A 21,933-nucleotide genomic window follows, 5' to 3' on the forward strand; every position below is an offset into this window, starting at 1 on the left:
ATTAAATTCAAATGCAGTTCATAATGTACTCTATGTGTATGTCTCTTACCATTGAAGAACTTAATAATGTCAGTGAAGTCCATGTTGTTGTCCATGATGATCTCACGGTAAACTGTGACCAGGGCCAATGCCAGAAAAAGGACAAAGTGCTGCGAGGAAATCCTGGGAGCCACCCAGATCACCTCCCACACCGCAAACACATCCTCGTACAGGAGCTCTGCACACAGAGATCATCAGAGAATCAGAAAGAGTACATTTGGTGCAGCTGAAGGGAAGGAAAACATTAGAAAGGAACGGACATGTCACAAAGGTGTTGAATGTGTAACATCACGAGCACTTGGTAGAGCATGTACTGCTATTCTTTAAAGCACTAGGACATCATGTTACCATGGTTTCGGCTTTCTTGAATGGTAGACCTCACGAGCCACCAAATTACTGAAATGGTACAAATAACACTTCTTCTGCCTATTCTAGTAATTTGTGTAGAATTTTCCACATTTATGCTGCAGACAGTGTTGTAGTTTTTTCTTCAGTCCTGCCAGTCATGAGCTTTACTGAAACAGCGTTGCAAGAGGTTTAAGTCACTCTCCCCCAATTCTGACCCCACACTGCAAGGGCCTCAACCAACCACTGCCAGTGTCTAATGCAGTACATGACAAGATCACTTCCCAGCTTCCCATCTGCAAACACTGCTAACTTTGTTAGTTTGTCTTTCGCCACCACTGGTGAAAAAGACTTAATGAAGCTTTAACACTAGAACTGCCAAGGTAGGTCATTTTTACCCACTCATGTTTTCAAATGCATGTAACTTTCTTAAAATAAAACATTTCTACATTTCTCATTTCCCGACTTTTCCTCGAATTGTGTTATTAATTATCTACTGAATTTTAAGGTTTGTGGCACAAAAAGAAAAAAAAAATATTATCATTTATATCTCCAACCGCCGCGCTGGGTAATTTTGACCCCTGTGGCAACACATGCCGTTGCTAAGCAACTGGACGAGCGGCGAGTACGCTAAGCTTCACTTTTCATAAGAACTTTGTCACATATAAGATAGCTATAGATTGGAGATCGGAGGTTTTGTTGGTAAACATGGACAGATACAGATGGCAGATGAAGGTAGAGGAATCAGATAGCGGAGATATAATGGAGGAGGCATCCGATCCGAGATGCGAGATATCTGACGCCTCATTTTCCCCTGATGTGAAATCCTAATCTAAAGACAAGGAGCCACCAGCCTGAAAAAGGCCCAGTTAGCTAATCCCACAACTCAACTTCAAATATCTACAACTCCAACCAAATAATAAACCAAATATCTACCAGCGATTCATATAACAACAGGCCTATATCATACAATAATTCAACCTACATTCAGGGGGTCAAAATGACCCACCTCGGCGGTTGTAGTGTTAAAGCAGAGAAATCAACAAGTTGCAGAATACTGAGTAATAATGAGTGAGGGATGCATCATTTACCTCTCTTGAAGTCGAGCAGGAACCAACGGTAACAGAAGTAGAAGTGAGTGTAATCTCCATTCTGCTGCATCAGTTCAAACAGCTCAGAGTCCAGGATCTGACGTCAGAGAGCGAGCAGAGAGAACGTCAGCGGGTTTTAGTAAAGGTTACTCACTCTCAATTTAAATTTTCTCACTCAAATTTATGAGTGCATCAGAATCTTGGCATTTACATTTACATTTATTCTCTTTCTCTCTCTCTCAAATACACACACACACACACACACACACACACACACACGATAAGAGTCATATCCATCACCTGGATCAGTGACCTCATGTTGGCAAAGTGTGTGTCCATGGCGCCGCCATTGGGGAAGTTCTGACTCATCCTCTTCATTAGCTGAGTGAAACAGCTGTATGCCAGGCACTCTGACACACAAACACACAGAATAATAACATAGGGTCATAGGGTCCGGGCAGCACCTACACCCCATAACTAACAATATTTCCCAAATGGATTTCAAACATTGATGAAATTGTCAGTGTGTGTTTGCTATGACAGCTTCTGTACTGTATATGCAGGGTTTGGAGGGACGTAGCCTTACAAAAAATACAGTCTGAAAGATATCTATTTCACCAGATTATTCACTTTAACTGAGATGGTTTAATTAAACTTCATATTCTTAAGTCATACATAAACTATGACTTACTTTTCGACAAAATACACAATGACTTTTTTGACATACTATACTATGACCTTTTTGCAGTTTTTTCAGTATGCTATACTATGACTATATTTTTTACATGCTTTACCATGACTATTTTCAACATATTTAACTTTTTTTAAAAAAATATACTATCCTTAGACTTTTTTCAACAAGCTTGAACTGTGACTTTTTAGACGTACTCTAATATGACTACTTTAAGCCATTTTTTCGACATGCTGTTACTATTACTTTTTTAATTATTGCTATGACTGTTACTTTTTCTCCACATACTACACAATGTCTTTTGTGCAGTTTTTTATACACGCTATACTGTTACTTTTTCTTCACATACTATTCTGTTCCATTTTGTGGATGTACCATACCCCCCAATAGTATATTTGTAGTATGATTTATTTTTGCAATTTTCCCAACATGCTATACTATGACTTTTTTTACATACTATACTATGACTTTTTTGATATACTATAACAGTACTATAAGTTTTTTCATCTTGCTATAGTATGCTATAGACTTTTTTTCAACATACATTACTACTACTTTTTTGCAGTTTTTCAACATACTATTCTATGGCTTTCTTTTGACATACTATACTCATATTATACAATGAGGTTTTTTCAACTATACTATGATTTGTGTCCTTTTTTTCAACATGCTATACTATGACTGTTTTTTTCTGATCCCACTGCGTGCTCAAGTGTGCCACAGGTGCACCAAACAGCCTGGCCACAAAATTACCAAAAATGCTTTTGGCACCCTCCTGATGCACTTCGGGCCTGACTGCACCGCTTGATTGAGGATAATGAGAAACTGTGTAGCTGTGTTCAATAATTCATCACAATGACATGTTTGATGTGCCCAAAAGCATCAGGGGGCTGGTTACAAAATGCAACCAGCAGATCTGCTGTGCACAATATTACAGACTGCAGATGGAACAGATACGTGCTGCCTTCAGGTGCTGCACAGAGAGCCACAGGTGTAAAGGTTAAGTGAAGCTCTAAGGCACACCATAAAACACGAGTGTTGATATTTACGTTAAAAAAATACCTTCCAAGCACCTGAAAGCTATTATAGCAAAAACTACCAAAACAAAACAGGTTTTGAGAAGGTGATTCTGCAAAGAACATGTGCTGTTTTTATCATTTTGTTTTTGACATTTAGGCTGTGTGTGAGCTGTTTTGAAAAGGTAAACAGTTAAAGGAAAAATGTGACAAAGCAACCGAGAGAAACGGTAAATGACGCACATGAGCTTCAATTATGTAACGACACCTTGGCCAATTTCTCATCTGCCTGTTTACAATAATAATTATAGTTTGGAGATTTAAAGTATATCATATTTCTTTCTTCTCACCATCATCCAGGATGACCATGAGTGGAGCGAGCAGGTCACACATGCCCTGAACGTAGCCCATCTCTAAGTGCTCCCACACATAGCTGCAGGTGAGAAGGAGACACCGAAAACAAACAAATCACCTTCAACTCAACATGCAAATATCAAATTAAATTAAGACAAAGTACACAAAAACATTGTCTGAAATAGTCTGAAACAAGTCTTAAGTTTAAAGTAATCCTCATGTCAAAGAACCCAGTGAGAGTGAACTTGTGTTTTGGATGTTATTATCATACTGTCGGTGATGTGTGGGCGGTTTTGTTCCGCTGCACCGCACAAATCTCACACCTGCCCGCCCGCCCACCTGCTCTCATCCCTGGCTCTCTGAAGCTCTGCGCGCCAAGGTGTCGGTGACACGACACAGAGCTCCCCGGGGCACCACCAGGAGACAATAACCTTATTTTTAGGTTCATAAAATGCACCCGAATTCAAAAATATGTAGGATATTACTTAAGATATTCCTGTAATTTTACACACTTCTGCTGTGCTGTGTTCTCTAATGTCGATGATGATGGTGCTTTACATCCTGATGACACGCTGTGTTTCTTCCCCTGATGACGCCACATTGTGATTATGTGATTGTGCCACTGATCGATACTGTGTTGACTCATGACAGTGATGACCCGGTGATGCTTTACTGTGCAGGCTGTGCGCTCAACGAGTGAAAGGAAAACATGAAAACTTTTTTTCATAAAGAAAGAAAATAAACATATTTCTTATAATATTCAAATATTAGATTTATAAAGTACATTAGTTAAATTTGAATGGTTCCTCATGATCTCACATTTGATTTAATTGATACTGGGTGGATGGTTATGGTTAATCAGCTCAACCCAAGATATGACATTTGTTTAATGTTTTTGCATAGAATAAGATAAGTGATGAGAATAGACATTTATATTTACATTTTTTATATATTTCTATATATTGTTAGGTTATAAATTCTATCTCTTTTGCATAATAAGCACTTTGTTCTCAATTTTAAATGAAAGGTGCTATATAAATAAAGGTTATTACTATTTTTGTTATATTATTATTATTAGTAGTAGTAGTAAATCATGCTTCATGCACACAAAGATCTTGGTTGTGTAAATAAAGTTTTCAGATTGGTCTGTTATTTGTTTCATTTTAAGATATTTTCAGCATGAATATAACCATGATTAGAACATATAACATCAAACATGGATTAAACTCTATGGTTTTGCAAACAAAGAACAGTTTTAAAAAATAAGAAAAATATTTTAAAATCCCATCCCGCAGACTCACTACACTGAAAATCTTTTATCATCACTGCTTCTTGTACACACCTGCACATGATGTTGCGTAGTTTCTCCAGGTTGGCTGAGGTGAAGTAATAATAGTTGCGGTCGCAGCGCTGCACATCTTTGTCTATCCTGTGGAGGTTGAGAGCGACGGTGTCCAGCAGCTCGATCTGCACACAGCAAACACTGGTGTCAACACTAGAGGGTGACAAAGTGTAAATCCAAATTTCTGTCTTTCTTTGGCATCTTTATGCGTTTTACTATCAGCAACCTCAGTCTTTCACAGTGGAGATGAAACACTGAAACTTTATGATTGTGGTTTATTTGATTTTCACCTTAAACAAGATATGACACTGTAAGAAAACTTTATGTTTATCTAGATTTGCTAGAAAACTACATAGTTTTTTTTTCTCACCAGCAGGGCACAGCCATATCTCAGCAACCAATCTAGTGACCTCACTCTGCTGCTTCTTTGCAGGAGTTAATGTAAGTTTGGTAAACGTGGTATCATAAATCATGTTTTGTCTTTTGATGGCTGTTAGTTCTCTAAGAAAGTGGTTTTTAAGGTCTCAGCCTCCAATTGAAGGATCTCCTTCTCTACAAGAAAACGCTGCAGCTCAGCAAAAAGCTTTTTATTGTGTTTTGTAAATAATGTGCTTTTTGCGTAGTTTCACGTTGCATTGTTTGTCTTCATTTCAGGATTACTTTATACCATTTGCTATTGTGTGTATTATTTGTTTTGTGTGTGTCTTTTCTTCTTTTCCTCTTGTACAGCTTTGTAGTATCATGTCATTGTGTGTGTGTTCTGACCTGCTGAGGGACTGCAAATGCAAATTAGCTCTAAACTATAATCTGGTACGGTGCATCAAATGGTAACATCCCGTTTACATTAAATAAATTAAATAAATAAATAAACAAATAAAACAAGTAATAGTAGTAATAATAGATAATAGTAGAACAGATATATAAACAGACATATCCATATACTGTACTCACTGTGTATGAGGACAGTGAGGGGGATATGGCCTCTGCAGCTGCTCCATTGGTCACCAGTTTGTCCAGCTGACTGCACAGCCTGTCCTCAGTCAGTGAGTCCTGACGCCCCCCCAGCACACCCGCAGTCCTGCCCTCCTCCCCGCCCCCCCCTTCCTCCTCGGTGCTCTGACCGTCGTCTATGCTGGACAGGATCTGGGAATGAGCAGAGGTCACTGAGTAGTTTCTGGAGGAGGGGAGACCCGAGTCCGGGGAGTCAAACTCCACCAGAGGTCGCTCCTCTGGGGGGACGGCTGCGGGGGGAACCAGGGTGGTCATGGTGGGGGTACTGTCCTCTCCGCTGGGGGTCTCCTGGCTTCCTGCATCCGGCTCATCCACCGACATAAACACCTGAAGAAGAATGAATGCAGCGTAGATTTGGTAGAGGACAGCAAGGGCAGACTTCACCTCTGAAACCAGGACTCTGGATTCTGTCTTCTGCAGATTTATGTCTCTGTTACATCTTCCCTTTATTAGTGTGTGCTTATATTCTGAACCTGTCTGAGGCTGTAAAGGCAGTATGATTTTTTTCTTTCTGTTGAATCTGGTTTCCTAAAATTCCCAGTGAACTCTGCATATTAAATGTTAGAAACAGGAGTTGTTTTCATAAGGGACTTTGTTTCATTTAAGGAAATTAGATTGTTGGATTTAGTTTAAATGGAGCATTGCACTTCCTTAAAGTTTGGGATACATGCCCCCAAAATGTTGAACAATGTAATGTATAGTAAGTAAGTGCAGGAAGCTAACTTGCATATGTTGGGCATTTACCTTATTTGCATATATTTAATAATAACATAATAATAACATATATTGACAGTGCTTTAGTAACTGTCTGGCTAATTTAGACACTACCTGGGCGGTTTTGGGGGTTATTAAGGATGCTAAACTGCCGTTAAAACATGCAGACTTCTGGTTTTAAAAAAAATAGAATTTTAAAAATATCAGAAATGGATTTAGCATCCTCAATAACCCCAAAAACCACCAAGATAATGTCCAAATTAGTCGAGAAGTTGCTGAAATACTGAAAAGTATATTTACAAAATTGTGCAAATAAGGTAAATTACACAAATTGCCCAACATATGCAAGTTAGCATCCAGCAGTTTCTTAATGTTGGGGACCCAAACTATACATTATTAACACAAAACTTCAGGGTACTCAACATCTCCGGGTTCACAGCAGGGCTCCTCCAGAGCCACACGACATGAACTACTTTGAATGTTTATCCCGGTAGTCTTCTTCACCTCGTTGCTGAGCGTGGAGTCTCTGTGAACGAGTCGCAGGACGTGACTGTCGATGCTGCTGCCTGAGGACAGCTTGGCAAAGATGGCCGACTGCATCTCCTTCTCCCTCTGCTTGACGATCACCTCACAGGCCTTCCACTCCCGCATCACCTGCTGGTAGCGCTCGCTGATCTTGGCATCAATCTTCACGGGAAAAACAAGGCAATCACACCCTGTTGCTCAAATCAAGAGACAATTTGCGGCGACGTGTGTGAGTGTGTGTGTCGTGTACCTGGCTCATGTCCTTTTTGCCCATTCCAAACTTGTAGTGTCCCAGCAGGAAAGGCCAGACCTCCTTCCTGATGTCGTGCTGCACCCCGCCATAGTAAACCAGCCTCAGCAGCTCCAGCTCCTTATAGTTCTACACACGTGAAAGAGGATGACAGGAACATAAATGTGTGATCTCAACAAAGCCTTTATATAAGTTACCAAGTTAAAAGCTTGGACAGAACATTAATCTCAAATTCTTAACCCCATGTTCTTTTTGTTGTTGTTGTTGTTGTTGTTGCTTTAAAACTTGCTTTAAAAAATGGAAAAAGTGGTTTACTCTGTAAAATTACCTAATCGAAGTTGACGGTATAAAGGCTTTTGTGAAGAGAAACCAGATAAACAAAATGTCAAAAGCTTGGACAAAAAAATGTCGACCTAACTCATATTTTAAGGGAAAAATGGGACTGACAGTAGCAATCGACTACTGTCGATTGCTACTGTCAGTCTACTGTCGATTGACAGTAGCAATCGACTACTGTGCCGGGCGCCGGGATAAATTGACTGAGAGCGCTGTTGAAAATTGCAAGGGGTCATTTTTTTTCATTAATAAACAGAAACCAAACAAAGAAATAATCATTGATTTGACCATGCAAGTGAATTCATGCACATTTTCCTTAAACATCTGCAGGTGGAGGTGCTGCAAACAGCTGTCTGAAGTATAAATCAACCTTTTAAATCTCCTGCTCGCTCCTGTGTTTCAGCACCACGGACAGCTCCACACTGCCCTCTTTCATTTAGCACATCCATCAGTCACATGTCCAGCTTCACACAGACGTCAGCATTATTACTACACATGACATTCGCCACGGCAATAATAACAAAAGGTTTATACTCTTGAATATAAAAGTAGACTATAATAACCTTTATTCATAATTAGTAAACATCAATAGAAAACTGACTGCTCCATAGTAGTAGACAACCATCCCACTTATCTCCCACTAAATCTCTTATTATTTTATTTTTATCAAGGGGGGCTCCGTAGGATCCTGGTGTGGGTGGTAAGAGGAAAAAGAGGAAGTGCATGAATAATAGGAGAGAAAGAGTGATTGCAGGAGATACAGACAAGTGCAGAAGATAAAGGCCGCAGATATGAATAGAGTGTGAATTAGTGGTGATGAATGATTACAGAGGTTTCTTTAATAGCTACAGTGGTATCAGACTGCACTCTGTAATGAGACTTCATTTCACTGAAACTCATTAAACTTCCATGGGAGAGAGGAAGTGCAGAGAGGGGCTGGTGACCGCAGGAGCAGCACATGATCCATGACTTATATTCATATAAATAAATCGTTTTTTTATGGCTAAATCAGTTTTCAGGCGTTACATTAATGCACACTTGACTTTCTCTGTTTACACTGCACACTATGGGTTAATTTAGTCCGCTGCAACTTCTTCTATAGCAGCTTTTGTACATACATTTCTTTAAATTCAATTTTTCATTTTATATATTTATATTGCTTCTGTATTTTAATCTTATACCTTATTGTATTTAAAGTTATACCATTTTTTTCTTCCTCTCTTAAAAAAAAACCTATAATATAAAACATAAAAGACAATGGCAAATTAACTGTTAATAAAAATGTTTTAGAAGTTGGTTATTTGAATTGAATTTATACCCTACATGGGCAATGTATCTCAGGAGATACAGTTTGGAATTTGGAAACCTAAAGATCGCATTTTGAAAACAAAATCAATTATTTCTGTTATTGTAGCCTAGAAATATTAGAAAATAATAGTTACCATTGCTATATGATGAAGCCTCAGTCGGAGAAGTTAGTGTCAAAATTTAAGAGCGATGAGACACATTTTCAGCAAGTTATGGGTGCTGAATTGGACAGTATTGGAACTGTCCCTAGATGGTAGTTGCCAAGCAACCAATATGCAGCTGCCACCATGCGGAAATGTATCAATTTAATCACGGCAAAATCTGTACAGTCATTGTGACCACCTGTGGCCAAAATAGTTAAAAATGATCACATTTTCTTTAACTTTTGTCCAATTTGTGTAAATAAAACTGTAAATGAAAATACAGACATTTTTTAAGAAAAGTCGGGGACTAGCAGCTTCCTCACGATGATGAAAAGGTGTCTATCTCAGCATTTCCAGCAGGACAAATCTTTGCTCCTCATAATTCTCTAAAGGAGAAGCTTGTCTCACTTTATAAAATATTACTGGAAATAAGACTTGCAAAGTCCCTATACAGCACAGACTGTCCATGAGTTATCTATGGGGTTTGATCAATACCAATGACTTAATGATGAGTTGGCAATCTGATGTGATTTCTGGCTTTTAAATGAGGGGCAGGGGGCGGAGGGGCGGAGGGGCATCAGACGGTGCAGGAGGAAGATTAAGATTCTTGCTGTAATTCCTGCTGCTTGCTGACAGCGTTCGATCCGGCTGCTATATTTAATTTTGTTTGCTGCTCCATACAAACCTTGCAGTCTTTCTGGTACTTGCTCCACACCTCCTTGCTGAGGCCCCCAGATGCCTCGCAGGGTCTGTCTGGGGGGACGATGTTGTGGTTGACCAGAGCTGACAGGTGAGTCCGCACAGTGGAAAGGTGTCGGCAGTAGGCCAGCCCTGATGGACAGGTGAGACATGGACAGACACACACAGCTGAGACCAAGTATGAGACTCAAAAATTTAAATAGTAACCCGATAAAGTACAATTAAAAATATCATGAACGTCCCATCAAAGTCTTAATCACAAGTGGGAAATTGGGAAAGTTGTGACATTTGCGTGACCTTTCAGGGCAGCAGAAATTATGGAAAGCATGGAAGCAGTGTCAACAATTGATGGTAAAATATATATATATGTTGCTATTTTGTAGTAGCTATCATTTACGTTTAGTAGTTGCACATTTATTAGCTGTTGCAAGCAAGCAAACTTAAACTATAAAGCATGCCAGGGGAGTTTAACACTGATAACAACGTTATTTTAAAACACGCGTTGTCAACTTGACGTCATAATTGCATAAACATGTCCGGCAAAAGTCAATGTTTATGTTAACTTTAAAAGTTAACTGTCTTCAATCACCTATTAAAGGCGTAAGAATTTCTTTTTTAAACCATAGTGTTGAGTTTAGTAATTTAGTAGCTGATAGCCTTGTATTGTTTTTGAAGTACCTGCTTTTACTTTTTTCATTGTATTTTCGTATTGAGGTCAATAACTCACTAACTCACGGCGATACAATCAGATCTGTCGGCTGATGCTGTAATTAAAACCACGTCTCCTTTGAATAAACAATATTTTAAAACAATATAAACGCATTATGTTACTCAGAAGTTCATTACAAAGTCTTTATTACATCTTTGACATATTTAGATGGATAATTCATAACAGTTTACAGACTCGCTGTTTTATGGAGCAGCAGTAGCTGCCGCATCGAGCCATACATCCAAAATGACTTTAATTGATTTTAAAATCAATCGTGCTCTCAACTGAGGTCAGCAGTGCAGAGCTGCAGCAGGCTGAACATTAATCTCAAACAAACACATTATCAAAAAAAAATTAGTGCATTACAAAGCAAAACAAAAATCAAAAGAAACTGACTGCAGTATTATTATTATTATCTAAACATGAATAATTTGTTTTTAGCATATTGTTATGCAGACTTGCATTTAATGTGTATGCATAAAACTGCCAACCCACAAGACATAACTGTGACGGAAAATAGTAAAAAGTGTCTCACTTGTGTGTGAGCAAGCAGTTTAAATGTCTGTTTATATATTTTTTTAATTCACACAATTCATGCAAAGGAGATATGATGCACTTACATCCGTAGAAGGCTCTGGAGACGATCTGCCTCTTCATGTTCTGGCAGAGCATCTTTAGAGGAATTCTGATGGGAAAATTTTTTTTAAAAAATCCACAATGAATGTTAAGCCGCTGTCTTATCTGTGAATTATTTAAATATTTGCTTTAAATGAATAAACCTCCACCAACAAAGTAGAGATTTAAGTGCTTTAATGTGGTTTTTTTTCTCTAATGGATAGATTAGATGGATGCTGCCTCCACAAAAACTCCTTGGAATCCCATTTTCACAAAATCGATAACTATAATAACTGTTGCTGCGACACTCGCAGCAGACTCCATGGCTAAGGTGGGTTCACTTCCTCCAATGTGTGTCTTGGTGTCGGCCTTTTAAGGTTCAAATTAACAGCCTGTAAATAGTCAAATGTTTAAGCTGTTGCTTGTTCGTCCATCATCACATCCACTATCCACTCGGAAATGTTGGCATTGCACGTTTCTGCAAACCACAAATACACTGCATTTGCATGTTTCATAATTATCATATCAATGTTTCTAAAGTGACAGAAAATATGAGCTGACTGTTCAAGACCAACAAACAACGTAACCGATTGAGTTTTTTGAATAAAGCAGCTATTCAGGCACCAAACGTGGTAGAGCTGGATATTAGTACTCAATAGCTTTAATGTACCAACAAAAATAACACAATGCCAAGAAGTAATCAAAAAAATGTTACCTGCATTGTTGTTATTATTGTCTTCAGTATCATTGTTATTATTTTTATCACCATCATCAATTTTATTATTATTATGATTATTATCATTATCATTATTATTACCAATTGTAGTTGTAGTTGTGTTGTTGTTGTCAACTGTATCATTATTACTATTACCATTATTATTATAATTATCATTATCATTATTATTACTAATTGTATCATTATTACTACAATTATTAGTCATTATTACTATCACTGTTATTTATAGCACTGTTATGATCACTATCATTACCTCTACTGTCATTTCAGATCTTAATATAAGCATAATGTTATATTATGTTATTATTGTACTATATATTATAATATTATTGTTGTTGTTGTTGTTGTTAACTGTATCATTATTACTATCATCATTATTATTGTCATTATTACTATAGTATACTGGTTATTAATATTACATAGTATACTAGCTAATAGCACTGTTACTTCCACTATCACTACTTCTGCTGTTATTTCACATCTTAATATAAGGATAATGTTATATTATTATTATTATTATTATTATTATTATTATTATTATTATTATTATTATTATTATTATTATTATTATTATTATTATTATTATTATTATTATTATTATTATTATTATTTCTATTATTATTATTAGAAAATCGGTTTAAATTTAACATCTCTGTAAATATCAGCTCAGTTCATGTGATTCCACAAACTGAGTGCTAAATCAATAAAGTCAGCTTTCCAAAAATATCTTCATGTGCCCTCAGTGTTATTGACGACACCTTTTTTTCAGTATTGATCACCTTTATGTAACAAATGAAAAACTCAACTATCCTCAATGTGTTTAAGAAAAATGTAGATGAAAACGGGCTCACAGTAACAGGTAAAGGTTTAACTGGGAGGGTTTTGTTGATGATACGTACGTGTGGATGTCTGACGGCTCGTGTATGCAGGTGCAGCCGGCCGGGTAGTCGAACGACACGTTGCTGCCGGCCGTGGAGCAGGACAGGCACAGCGACTCGTGAGCGGTTCCTTCGGCTTGTTGCCAAGACGATGGGCTGCCTCCGAATCCCTGCATCTCCATCATATCCCCGTGGTCTAAAGCAAAGAGAAAGGAAGTGAGAAGACAGAGAGAGGTCTCAGTGCTCTGAGACAAAATGGCTGTTTACATGTCCTACACTCTTTGTTATTTAAAAGTCTCCAGTGTCTTTATGTCCACTCCACACTGGCTACGTCCTGTGCCTTACATATTATGACATAGGCCCCTCAGCTCAACCGTAAATACGTCTTTCCATGTATTGTGGTTATTCATGACATCAAGAGATGAGTAGATGGATGAAAGTTTTACACTCATGTTACATGTGAGAGCTGGAAAAGCAAGCGTAGAGAGGAAACCAAAAGTGGAGGGGGACAGTTCAGGAAGCAGGACCGGTGCTGTGGGAGAGACAGGCAGAGAGGATGCAGGGAAGCCATGCTGGTTTCAGTTCATTCAGAGGGGAGGCAGAGGAGACAGCAGAGCTCCGGACAAACAGGAGAGAGGAGGAAGAAGCAGAGGAAGAGGAAAGGAAGTGAAGGAGGCGACAGAAAAGGGGGGAAGACAGGGACGAAGCTGACGCTCAGGCCATGCAGGATGCATAAAGCCAGAACAAGACAAAGAGACACCAAAAGAAATTATTTCATAAACAAGAAAAACAAATGGACTCCAGTAAGAGGGCACACAAAGGGGAGGAAAAAAAACAAAAAAAACATAAAAACTTCAACATCAAATAAATGCTCTTCACCTTAATTCTTCAGGTTGGAGCTGATGACCTGTCATAAATATGAAGCTGCGCTTTGGTTCAATAACCCCAAAAAAACAAATAATATTTAAAAAGCAAACAGAAAAAATGCTGGAGCGAGACCGACATTTGGCCTCCCCCCTCTTTACTTTGGGACTAGACGTGATCAGCGACTGTTTTTGGGCTCAGTAATGCAACCCTGCTCACACAAGGACTCCACGTCTCTACTACTGCGGAACCCCACAGGACCGTAATGAGAGGGGGAGGAGGGGGCGAGGGGAGGGGGTGGCGGGGGTGGGGGTTAGTGAAGAATTACAGTGAACAGCATCGCAGCAAACGACTGCACAAACAGAGGAGAAACAACTGAGGAAGAGAGAGAGAGAGAGATCCAAACAAACAGAGGAGGAGACCGTGAGAGGATTTTCCATCACAAGTACGTAGAGACACACAGTCGCTCTTTAAAAAACAATGAGATGGGTGCATATCTCCCATGCAAATATCGTCAGGCATGTTGCAAGTGAGAAATGAAAGGACAAAAAGGAATTAAGTCAAATTAAAGGAGTGCAAAAAATAAAATAAATTATCAAAGCGATTCTTTGGCCACGACAGCGTAAACCCAAGAGTGTTGAGGCATGCTTCCACAGCTACACCCTCTCATAACTCTGCAGTCAGCACTACAAATCCCAGAATGCAAAGCAGCCAGAGAGGCCTTGACCTAGACGAGGAGACCTGGGGTTAGTTTGGATCTGTGTGACAGTGATGAAAGCAGGTGACAGACGTGTGTTTGGCAGCACTCTTTAAAACAGCTCTCTTCATCTGACAGTGTGTTTCCAGTGTGTGTGTTTCACAGCATCAAACCGGTGTGTTAGACTGCGTCACTGAGCCGTGGGAAGAAACAGAAGAGACACGGAGAGAGAGAAAGAGAGAGACATTTGAAACCTGGTGCAACATCAGTTTTCATCTGCTGCGTTCAGACGCCTCGCACAAGCTATTCAACCCTTTGAAACGTGTGCAGGTTGGTTTGATGTCTTTCAAAACACGGGAAAAAAGGCACTGACAAATTCTGTAGAAAATGTCCCACAAACTGCAAGAAATTATGACATGCTGACAAAGAATTTATTTTTTTAAAAAAGGAGAATTGTCAGAAAATCATATATTAAAAAAACAACAAGGGAGGATGCAGGAAAAAAATCTAATAATCATTATAACCATATATTTAAAATTATATGACATTATATAATTAACTGCCCTTTTTTTCTGGTCATTTCCTTGTTCTGTTGTGTTTTTTTATTTGGTTTTGATTTTTTGCTTATTTTCAGTTAATTTAGTAACTTTTTTAACTTACTATGTTTTGAGCCATGTCTTGCTCACAGATTTCTCCCTGTTTTTAAAGATATCAAACCAATTTGCTCAAAGGGTTAACTGGATGTCAGACAACGGCACATTTTCTACAGACACGGTGTTATTGTGCCAGATTAAAATGTCCAGGGACTCTTATCCTCAGTTACAGCAAATTCAGCCAAAACAAAACCTGATTTTTAGCACTTAATTTTAATACTTTTTGAGACCGATTTTTTTCTTCACCAAATTTAAAACTAATGAAAAATCATCTCCTTCCTATTCAAGTCATGCAGGTTTGTCAAAAGCTAAGCTCTGTCTGGTGTCCTTATAAATCATAATATAAAATATACAGAAAAGAGAATTTTTAGAGGAGAGCTGCTAAACTAATTCCAGGGATGTCATATAAGGAGAGGTTAACCCTTTGAAACCTCAGCAAATCAGCTTGATTTCCTTCAAAAACATGGCAAAAAAGCAATAAGCAACGAAAAGAAAAATGACCCAAAAAAAATCAGCAAGAAATTAGTTAAAAGTACATTAAGATTACCTGAAAATTACCTTTAAAAAATGTTTTTAAAAAATGGAAATGACCTGGAAAAGGTGCCTAAAAATAATATTTTTGCAACACACTTTTAAATATGTAATTATGATAATTATAAATATATTTTTCCCTGAGCTTTCTTTTTTTTTTTTAAATAGTGTGAGAAAGTGTTTTTTTCCGACTTCATCTTTGCCTTTTTCCCATGTTTTTGAAAGAAATCGCACCATTTTAAATACCTGTGAAAGGCACCTGAAAGTAGCACGAGGAAAGTAACGTCGCTCCAGGTTACGTTTCCCAACTCAGGCTTAGAGGAGACACAGAGGTGACATGACTGAGTTACATAAGCTTGACCACAGAATATGTGATATTTCAGCTGAGCCTGTTATCCACTCTAGATATGATTTAAGAGGTAACGCACTAAAATTATGTCCGACAAGGTGCATCTCTTCTTCCCACTTCAGTGCAGTAAAAGCTTGGAACAAGCCTCCAGAGGTTGTAGCGTGGACTCCTCCAGTAAACCCTTTTAAAAATTAGATTGATAGATAGATTAGATTGGATAAATTCTGGAAAAGAATATTTTGCAAGAATCTAAAGTTGTTTTGTGACTATTTGTGACATTGTTTTGTTGTATGGGTTGTTTGTCCAGTGCCAGAAACATTTGGGTTTAACTCATTAGAAATTTGATTTAGAAAACTGCCGTGGCTGGAAACAAACGAACAAGAACCAAATTAAGGCCAAATTTATACAAGAGCAGCCCTGATAAAAACTGCAAAGTTTTTTCTTCGCGTTTTAAAAACATACACGTTCATATGATAACATTGTGAGAACGATCCTCGTGTGCACGGATTTGCAAAAACAACCAAAAATGCTGTAGTATGCATGCCAGGCCAGTAGCTGGCAGTGTAACTTTCTAATGACACACCCTTGAACGACATCATGCGGCCGTGATGTTACCGTTCTCACAGGATCCACACGTTGCCAGTTTACACGGCGACAGAAGGTGTTGTGTCTTCGAAAGCTCACATGCTGGAACCCAGTTACAAAAGTTTGCATTTTCTGGCCCTGAAACACAGCTGAAGTGTGAATAAAAGTCCAAAAGGCAAGAAAAAAGTTTGACGTTTCATGCAAAACCATGTAAACGCCTTATTTGTACCGAACTGACACCAAACAAACAGGCTGTAGAGCTGCTAATTGCTCTATCTGTGCTAATTCTCTGCAGGCTGGTCACTAAGTGCAGCCATCATCCCTCACAGTCCTCTGATCCATTACACATTGATAAGTGAAGCAATTAGTGAGACCATAATGGAGACAATGGATGACATTTGTCTCATTCCAGAGAATTTCAGGGCTAAATTTCAACCACATTTCCAATTCTAATCCTATTGCTTCCCATCCCTTGATATTCATGTTCAGAGAACAAATGAATACGAGGTAACTTTTACCATCTACTTTTCTTTGCACTTGCCAGAAAATATATTTTCAGACAGCTTTGTATCCCAACATTAGGTAGCTCAAATTGTGCAAATTAAAATTGAAATTGAAATATAAGATACGCCTAATGGAAAGACATCAATTTCAAAAAAACAAAAGTTTTTACGTTCGCATGAGGTAGTATTTCACACGTTTCAAAAAAAACATATTTCACAAAAAATCAACGGAAACACTTTTTTTTCGGTCACACGATGTTATGTCTGTGTGCTTGTCAGTAGGAACTGGCTCCCTCATGATGCAGTAGGAGCTACAAGAGCTGTTATTGAATCCCATAATTCCTAAAAAGTTGAGCGGATCATCTGGAGGTTTTGAATCCAAATTTCCTCTGTGAAATCGTGGACTACATCTCCCACAAATCCCTCATACGTGGCTGCTCTCATGTACAAGGGGCTCGTCTTTCCATTATCGCTCACATAACACACCTATGTCGCCTTCAGTCGGAAATAATGACGGCTAGTGCGGTGGCTGCGATAGAAATAAAGCTGCTGATGTTGTGAACATCCATTGCCATGGTTACTGGGATGTTATCGCCAGAGGAGAAGTCGCATAACATCACTCAGTCGAAACGCAGTCATCTCACATTTGACTTTTAACAACATTTTGAAAATATCACTTAAATTTTGCACAAATCTGTAGTAACCCACATAGTGCGGTCGCACCAGTGCCCAGATCTCTCTGCTCATCTTCCAGCACAAATCCCAAATTGCATCATTCTGCAGATTTTTGCTGGCACTCCAGCTGCTGTTAAAACTACAGATCATACTTTCTCATTTTTGTACGCCCGAAACCACAGACACAAAGAGGACAGGAGCGGATCAAAAGAGAGAGACCCCCTCTCTCTATTTCTGTCTCTCTCACTCTGACCAAACTCAGATGGAGCTGTAAAACTAAGCAGTGCTGATCCAATAATAACCAAGATCCTGTCACTATATCGTCTATTTATCAACTAAAATGTTTTCAGCAACACAAAAAATTACATTTCTTGTGCTGTTTTTGGATGCCTTTCACACATATTTAACCCTTTCGAAACCTGAGCAAATTAGTGTAATTTCTTTCACACATGGGTAAAAAGGTAATGAGCAACTTGATAAGAAATGATCCCCAAACTGCAAGAAAAAAGAAGATTTAAAAAAATATTTTTAAAAAAGCTATGGAAAAATGGCAGTTTTTAATTTAGAATTAAAAATTAAAAATTTAATTTTTTAATTTAAAATGACCATAATTACATATTTAAAATAATGTCACTGATTTATTTTTAATATTTTAGGCACCTTTTCCAAGTCTTGTTTGCCTGTTTTTTTAACTTTCTATTTTTATTTATTTATTTTATTTTATTTTTTGCTAATTTTCTTGTAATTTCTTGCTAATTTTGGGGTCAGTTTTTTTTTGTCACTCACTGCATTTTTTTTTTTTAAGGAAATCATCAGGTTTCAAAGGGTTAAATAAGAGCAAGCGAGAACAAAATTTTAAAAAAGCAGATTTACTGAATGAAACTAAAGTGGACCTGGTGGTTCAAAGATAGAGGCTGCCAGTCGTCTCAGCTTTTTTTGGACTCTTTTGGCTACCACTGTCTCAAATTTAAAGTGGTTATTTTAACCACTTATTTTTGGCTCTTTGGACATGGGTTATATATGACGTGCGTAACATCAAAAAATATTAAAGCAACTTGATCACCCTGAACGTCCCCATGTTAACACAGGCAGCGGCAGCCTGCTCCACACTGTTGGGCTCAGCCTCAGGAAGCACACACACAGGCAGACGGAGCTGGGGGAGGTGGGGTCGGGAGGGGTAAGAGAGGAGGGCCGTGGGGGGCATGAAGGGTGGGATGCAGGGAGGCACGTCTGAAGCCGGGGGGGAGGTCTCAGGAGTGGGGGGGTGGGGGATTGGGGGTGTGTGTTAAGGTGATAAAAACCTTTCATGACATTAGGGTCTGTGAGGTTCCGCGAGCAGATCATTGAGATCATTGCATGGAGCCTATCTTCCTCTTCCTCGTCATCGTCCAGCGACGGAGCGCGGCTGCCCGTGGTGTGGTGGTAGTTTATAGTGACTGCTTGCACCAGTGGGACAACAGAGAACACAGTTAGAACAGTGCCACCCTACAGACCTCGGGAGGAGCATTGTGGGAGTGACACCACACTACACCTGCACTTCTTAAACACACGATGGGAAGACAATATTGTTATTGTACTTAATTTATCACAGACAGGAAAGTTAACCACAGAATAAAGATTATATTAGTGTTTTATGCAGCCTCTACTGCAGTGATACTCATCTTAATAATTGTTTTTAGTACTTTTAGTATACATAAGGTTCCAGGAAGAATAAAACAGCATCAAAATAGAGCTTGTTTATAAAAAAGGGCCAGTGGAGGATCCCCCACACCCCCAACAGAGATCCTAGCTAAGCCCCCATGTCCTAGAATCCTAGAAACATGCTAAAATCCTAGAAATGTCCTGAGATCCTAAAAACATCTAAAATCCTAGACACCTCCTGAAATCCTAGAAATGTCTATGAAACCTAGAAATGTCCTCAAATCCAAGAAACATCCTACAATCCTATACATGTCCTCAAATCTTAGAAATGTCCTAGAATCCTAGGAATGTCCTAAAATATAAGAAAACCTCCTCAGTTCCTAGTAATCTAAGAAAAATCTTAAGGTCCTAAAATCCTACAAATGTCCTTAAATTAGAGACATGTCCTAAAATCCAAGAAACATCCTAAAATCCTAGAAACATCCTTAAATCAGACACCATACTAAAATCCTAGAAAAGTCCTAAAATCCAAGAAACGTCCTACAATATGAGAAATATCCTAAAGTCATAGAAACACCCTAACCTCCGAAAACCCTTGAAATGTCCTAAAATATGAGAAACATCCTAAAGTCGTAGAAACATCCTACAATACTAGAAATGTCCCCAAATCTTAGCAACATCCTAGAATCCTTGAAATGTCCTATAATAAAAGAAAACCTCCTCAAATATGAGAAACGCCCTATAATCCTAGAATAATCCAAAATTCTAAGAAACATCTTCAGGTCCTAAAACCCTCGAAACGTCCTCAAATCCAAGAAACATCATACAATCCAAAAACATCCAAAAATCCGAGAAACATCTTTAAATCAGACACCATCTTCGACACCATCCTAAAATCCTAGAAAAGTCCTAAAATATGAGAAATATCCTAAAGTCGTAGAAACACCGTAACCTCCTGAAACTCTAGAAGTGTCTAGAAACATCCTGAAATCCTAGAAATGTCCTAAAACCCTTGAAACGTCCTAAAATCCTAGAAACATCCTATAGTCCTAGAAATGTCCTAAAATCTTAGAAATGTCCAAAAACCTTAGTAATGTCCTAAAATCCTAGATGTGTCCTTAAACCTTAGAAATGTCCTAAAATATGAGAAACATCCTAAAGTCATAGAAACATCCTACAATCCTAGTAATGTCCTCAACTCTTAGAAATGTCCTAGAATCGTAGAAACAACCTAAAATACTAGAAAACCTCCTCAAATATGAGAAATGTCCTATATTCCTAGAAACATCCAAAAAGCTAAGAAACATGGTCCTAAAATCCTACAAATGTTCTTTAATCAGAGAAATGTCCTAAAATCCCAGCAATGTCCTTAAATCCTAGAAATGTCCTAAAATCCTAGAAACATGCATCGAGCTGCTGCGACCGGCCCCTGGCCCCCTCTCATTTTGCAGGAGTGGCCCCTAAGCAAAGTGAGCTGTGTCCCTGCTCTGCTTCCTCGGGGACACTTCGTGTGCATTCGTTGTAGAAGTGTGACTTACTGGCGTCGTATCGGTATCCGGGGTAGACGATGCGAAACACGTAGTCAGCAGCTGTCTGCTCCTCACCGTTCCTGTCTTGGTCGATGAGGCGGGCAGTGCTGCTCCTCTTCTTCAGTTTCGGGAAGACTTTTCCCTGCAGAAGATGAAGAGAAGTGTACAGACGGCGTCCGCTGTGTTTAATAAGCCGGATCATTTGTGTCATTAAACAGGCAACACTGCTCTGAGTACATATCATTTAAACGCTGTTTGGTATCTGAATCGTTAGTTATGAGTCAGAGTGACTTCGCCAGATATAATAAAGGATATCATGTAAGTTTAGAGAGACAAAACTCCACAGCTGCTCTCCACGTTTTGGATATCGGCGGCCTCAAAGGCAAAAAAAAAAAAATACTCTCACAAAGTGTTTTTGTGGAATTCAAAAAATTTTGTTTCCACAATAAAAAGAAATAATAAAGCAACTTGATCTGAGCTCATATATACAATGGAGTTTTAGGGCCACATTGCAATAAATACATTTTTTTAGACTTAAAAAAAAAATCATTATATATCAGAAAAAGTCGTAATATTACATTATATCATTATTATAAAACAGGCTCAGATGGGCGGGTGCCAGGGAGGCCGCCTGTGCTCTCGCCTGTTTTTTATTTTTTTTTGGCAATTCATTTTAGTCATTTATTTCAGTTAACTAAAATGTTTTTTTAGTTTGAAGTATAGTTTTAGTTTATTACTGTAACAGATTTTTCTGTAAAATTACGGTAAACTACTGGCAGCATCCTACTGATATTATACAGTCACTATTGTAAATTACTTCAACAGTATATTACATCAAATTTATTATAGTATTCTAGTAGTGAAGAGTGTGATTTTTTTTACAGTGTAATATTAGCTCAAAAAGCATCAAGATTTACAATATTTTACTGCAAATTATTTTTACAGTGGTTTTACTGTAATACATGCTCACATAAAATTACCATAACCTACTGTCAGCTGTAGTTGCCAGCATCCTACTGTTATTTTACAGTGTTGACATCGTAAATTGCTTCAGTATTAAACTGCCATTAAATTTATTGCAGTATTCTACAGCATAGTGTAACA

General features: G+C 38.3%; 1 protein-coding gene across 3 annotated transcripts in view; it reads right to left on the reverse strand.

The window, feature by feature from the left end:
• The window catches only part of sgsm2 (small G protein signaling modulator 2), a 115,891-nt gene that overhangs the window by 21,964 nt on the left and 71,994 nt on the right, over positions 1-21,933 (reverse strand). Inside the window, exons 11-23 of one of the 3 annotated variants that reach the window (XM_042486433.2) lie at positions 20,839-20,971; positions 18,961-19,095; positions 12,824-12,998; positions 11,194-11,258; positions 9,851-9,996; positions 7,379-7,507; positions 7,108-7,290; positions 5,830-6,216; positions 4,879-5,003; positions 3,533-3,615; positions 1,776-1,885; positions 1,476-1,572; positions 50-217 (exon numbers count right to left, since the gene is read on the reverse strand). In XM_042486433.2, the coding sequence (XP_042342367.2) occupies positions 50-217; positions 1,476-1,572; positions 1,776-1,885; positions 3,533-3,615; positions 4,879-5,003; positions 5,830-6,216; positions 7,108-7,290; positions 7,379-7,507; positions 9,851-9,996; positions 11,194-11,258; positions 12,824-12,998; positions 18,961-19,095; positions 20,839-20,971 (1,936 nt within the window). Of the gene's footprint in view, positions 1-49; positions 218-1,475; positions 1,573-1,775; positions 1,886-3,532; positions 3,616-4,878; positions 5,004-5,829; positions 6,217-7,107; positions 7,291-7,378; positions 7,508-9,850; positions 9,997-11,193; positions 11,259-12,823; positions 12,999-18,960; positions 19,099-20,838; positions 20,972-21,933 lie in introns of all 3 variants that reach the window. The other 2 variants (XM_088078490.1, XM_088078491.1) reach the window with 2 other exon arrangements.

Source organism: Plectropomus leopardus, chromosome 6 (assembly GCF_026936395.1).
Source record: "Plectropomus leopardus strain MGB_pleo_1.0 chromosome 6, ASM2693639v1, whole genome shotgun sequence".
In the NCBI taxonomy this organism is placed as follows: domain Eukaryota; kingdom Metazoa; phylum Chordata; class Actinopteri; order Perciformes; family Serranidae; genus Plectropomus; species Plectropomus leopardus.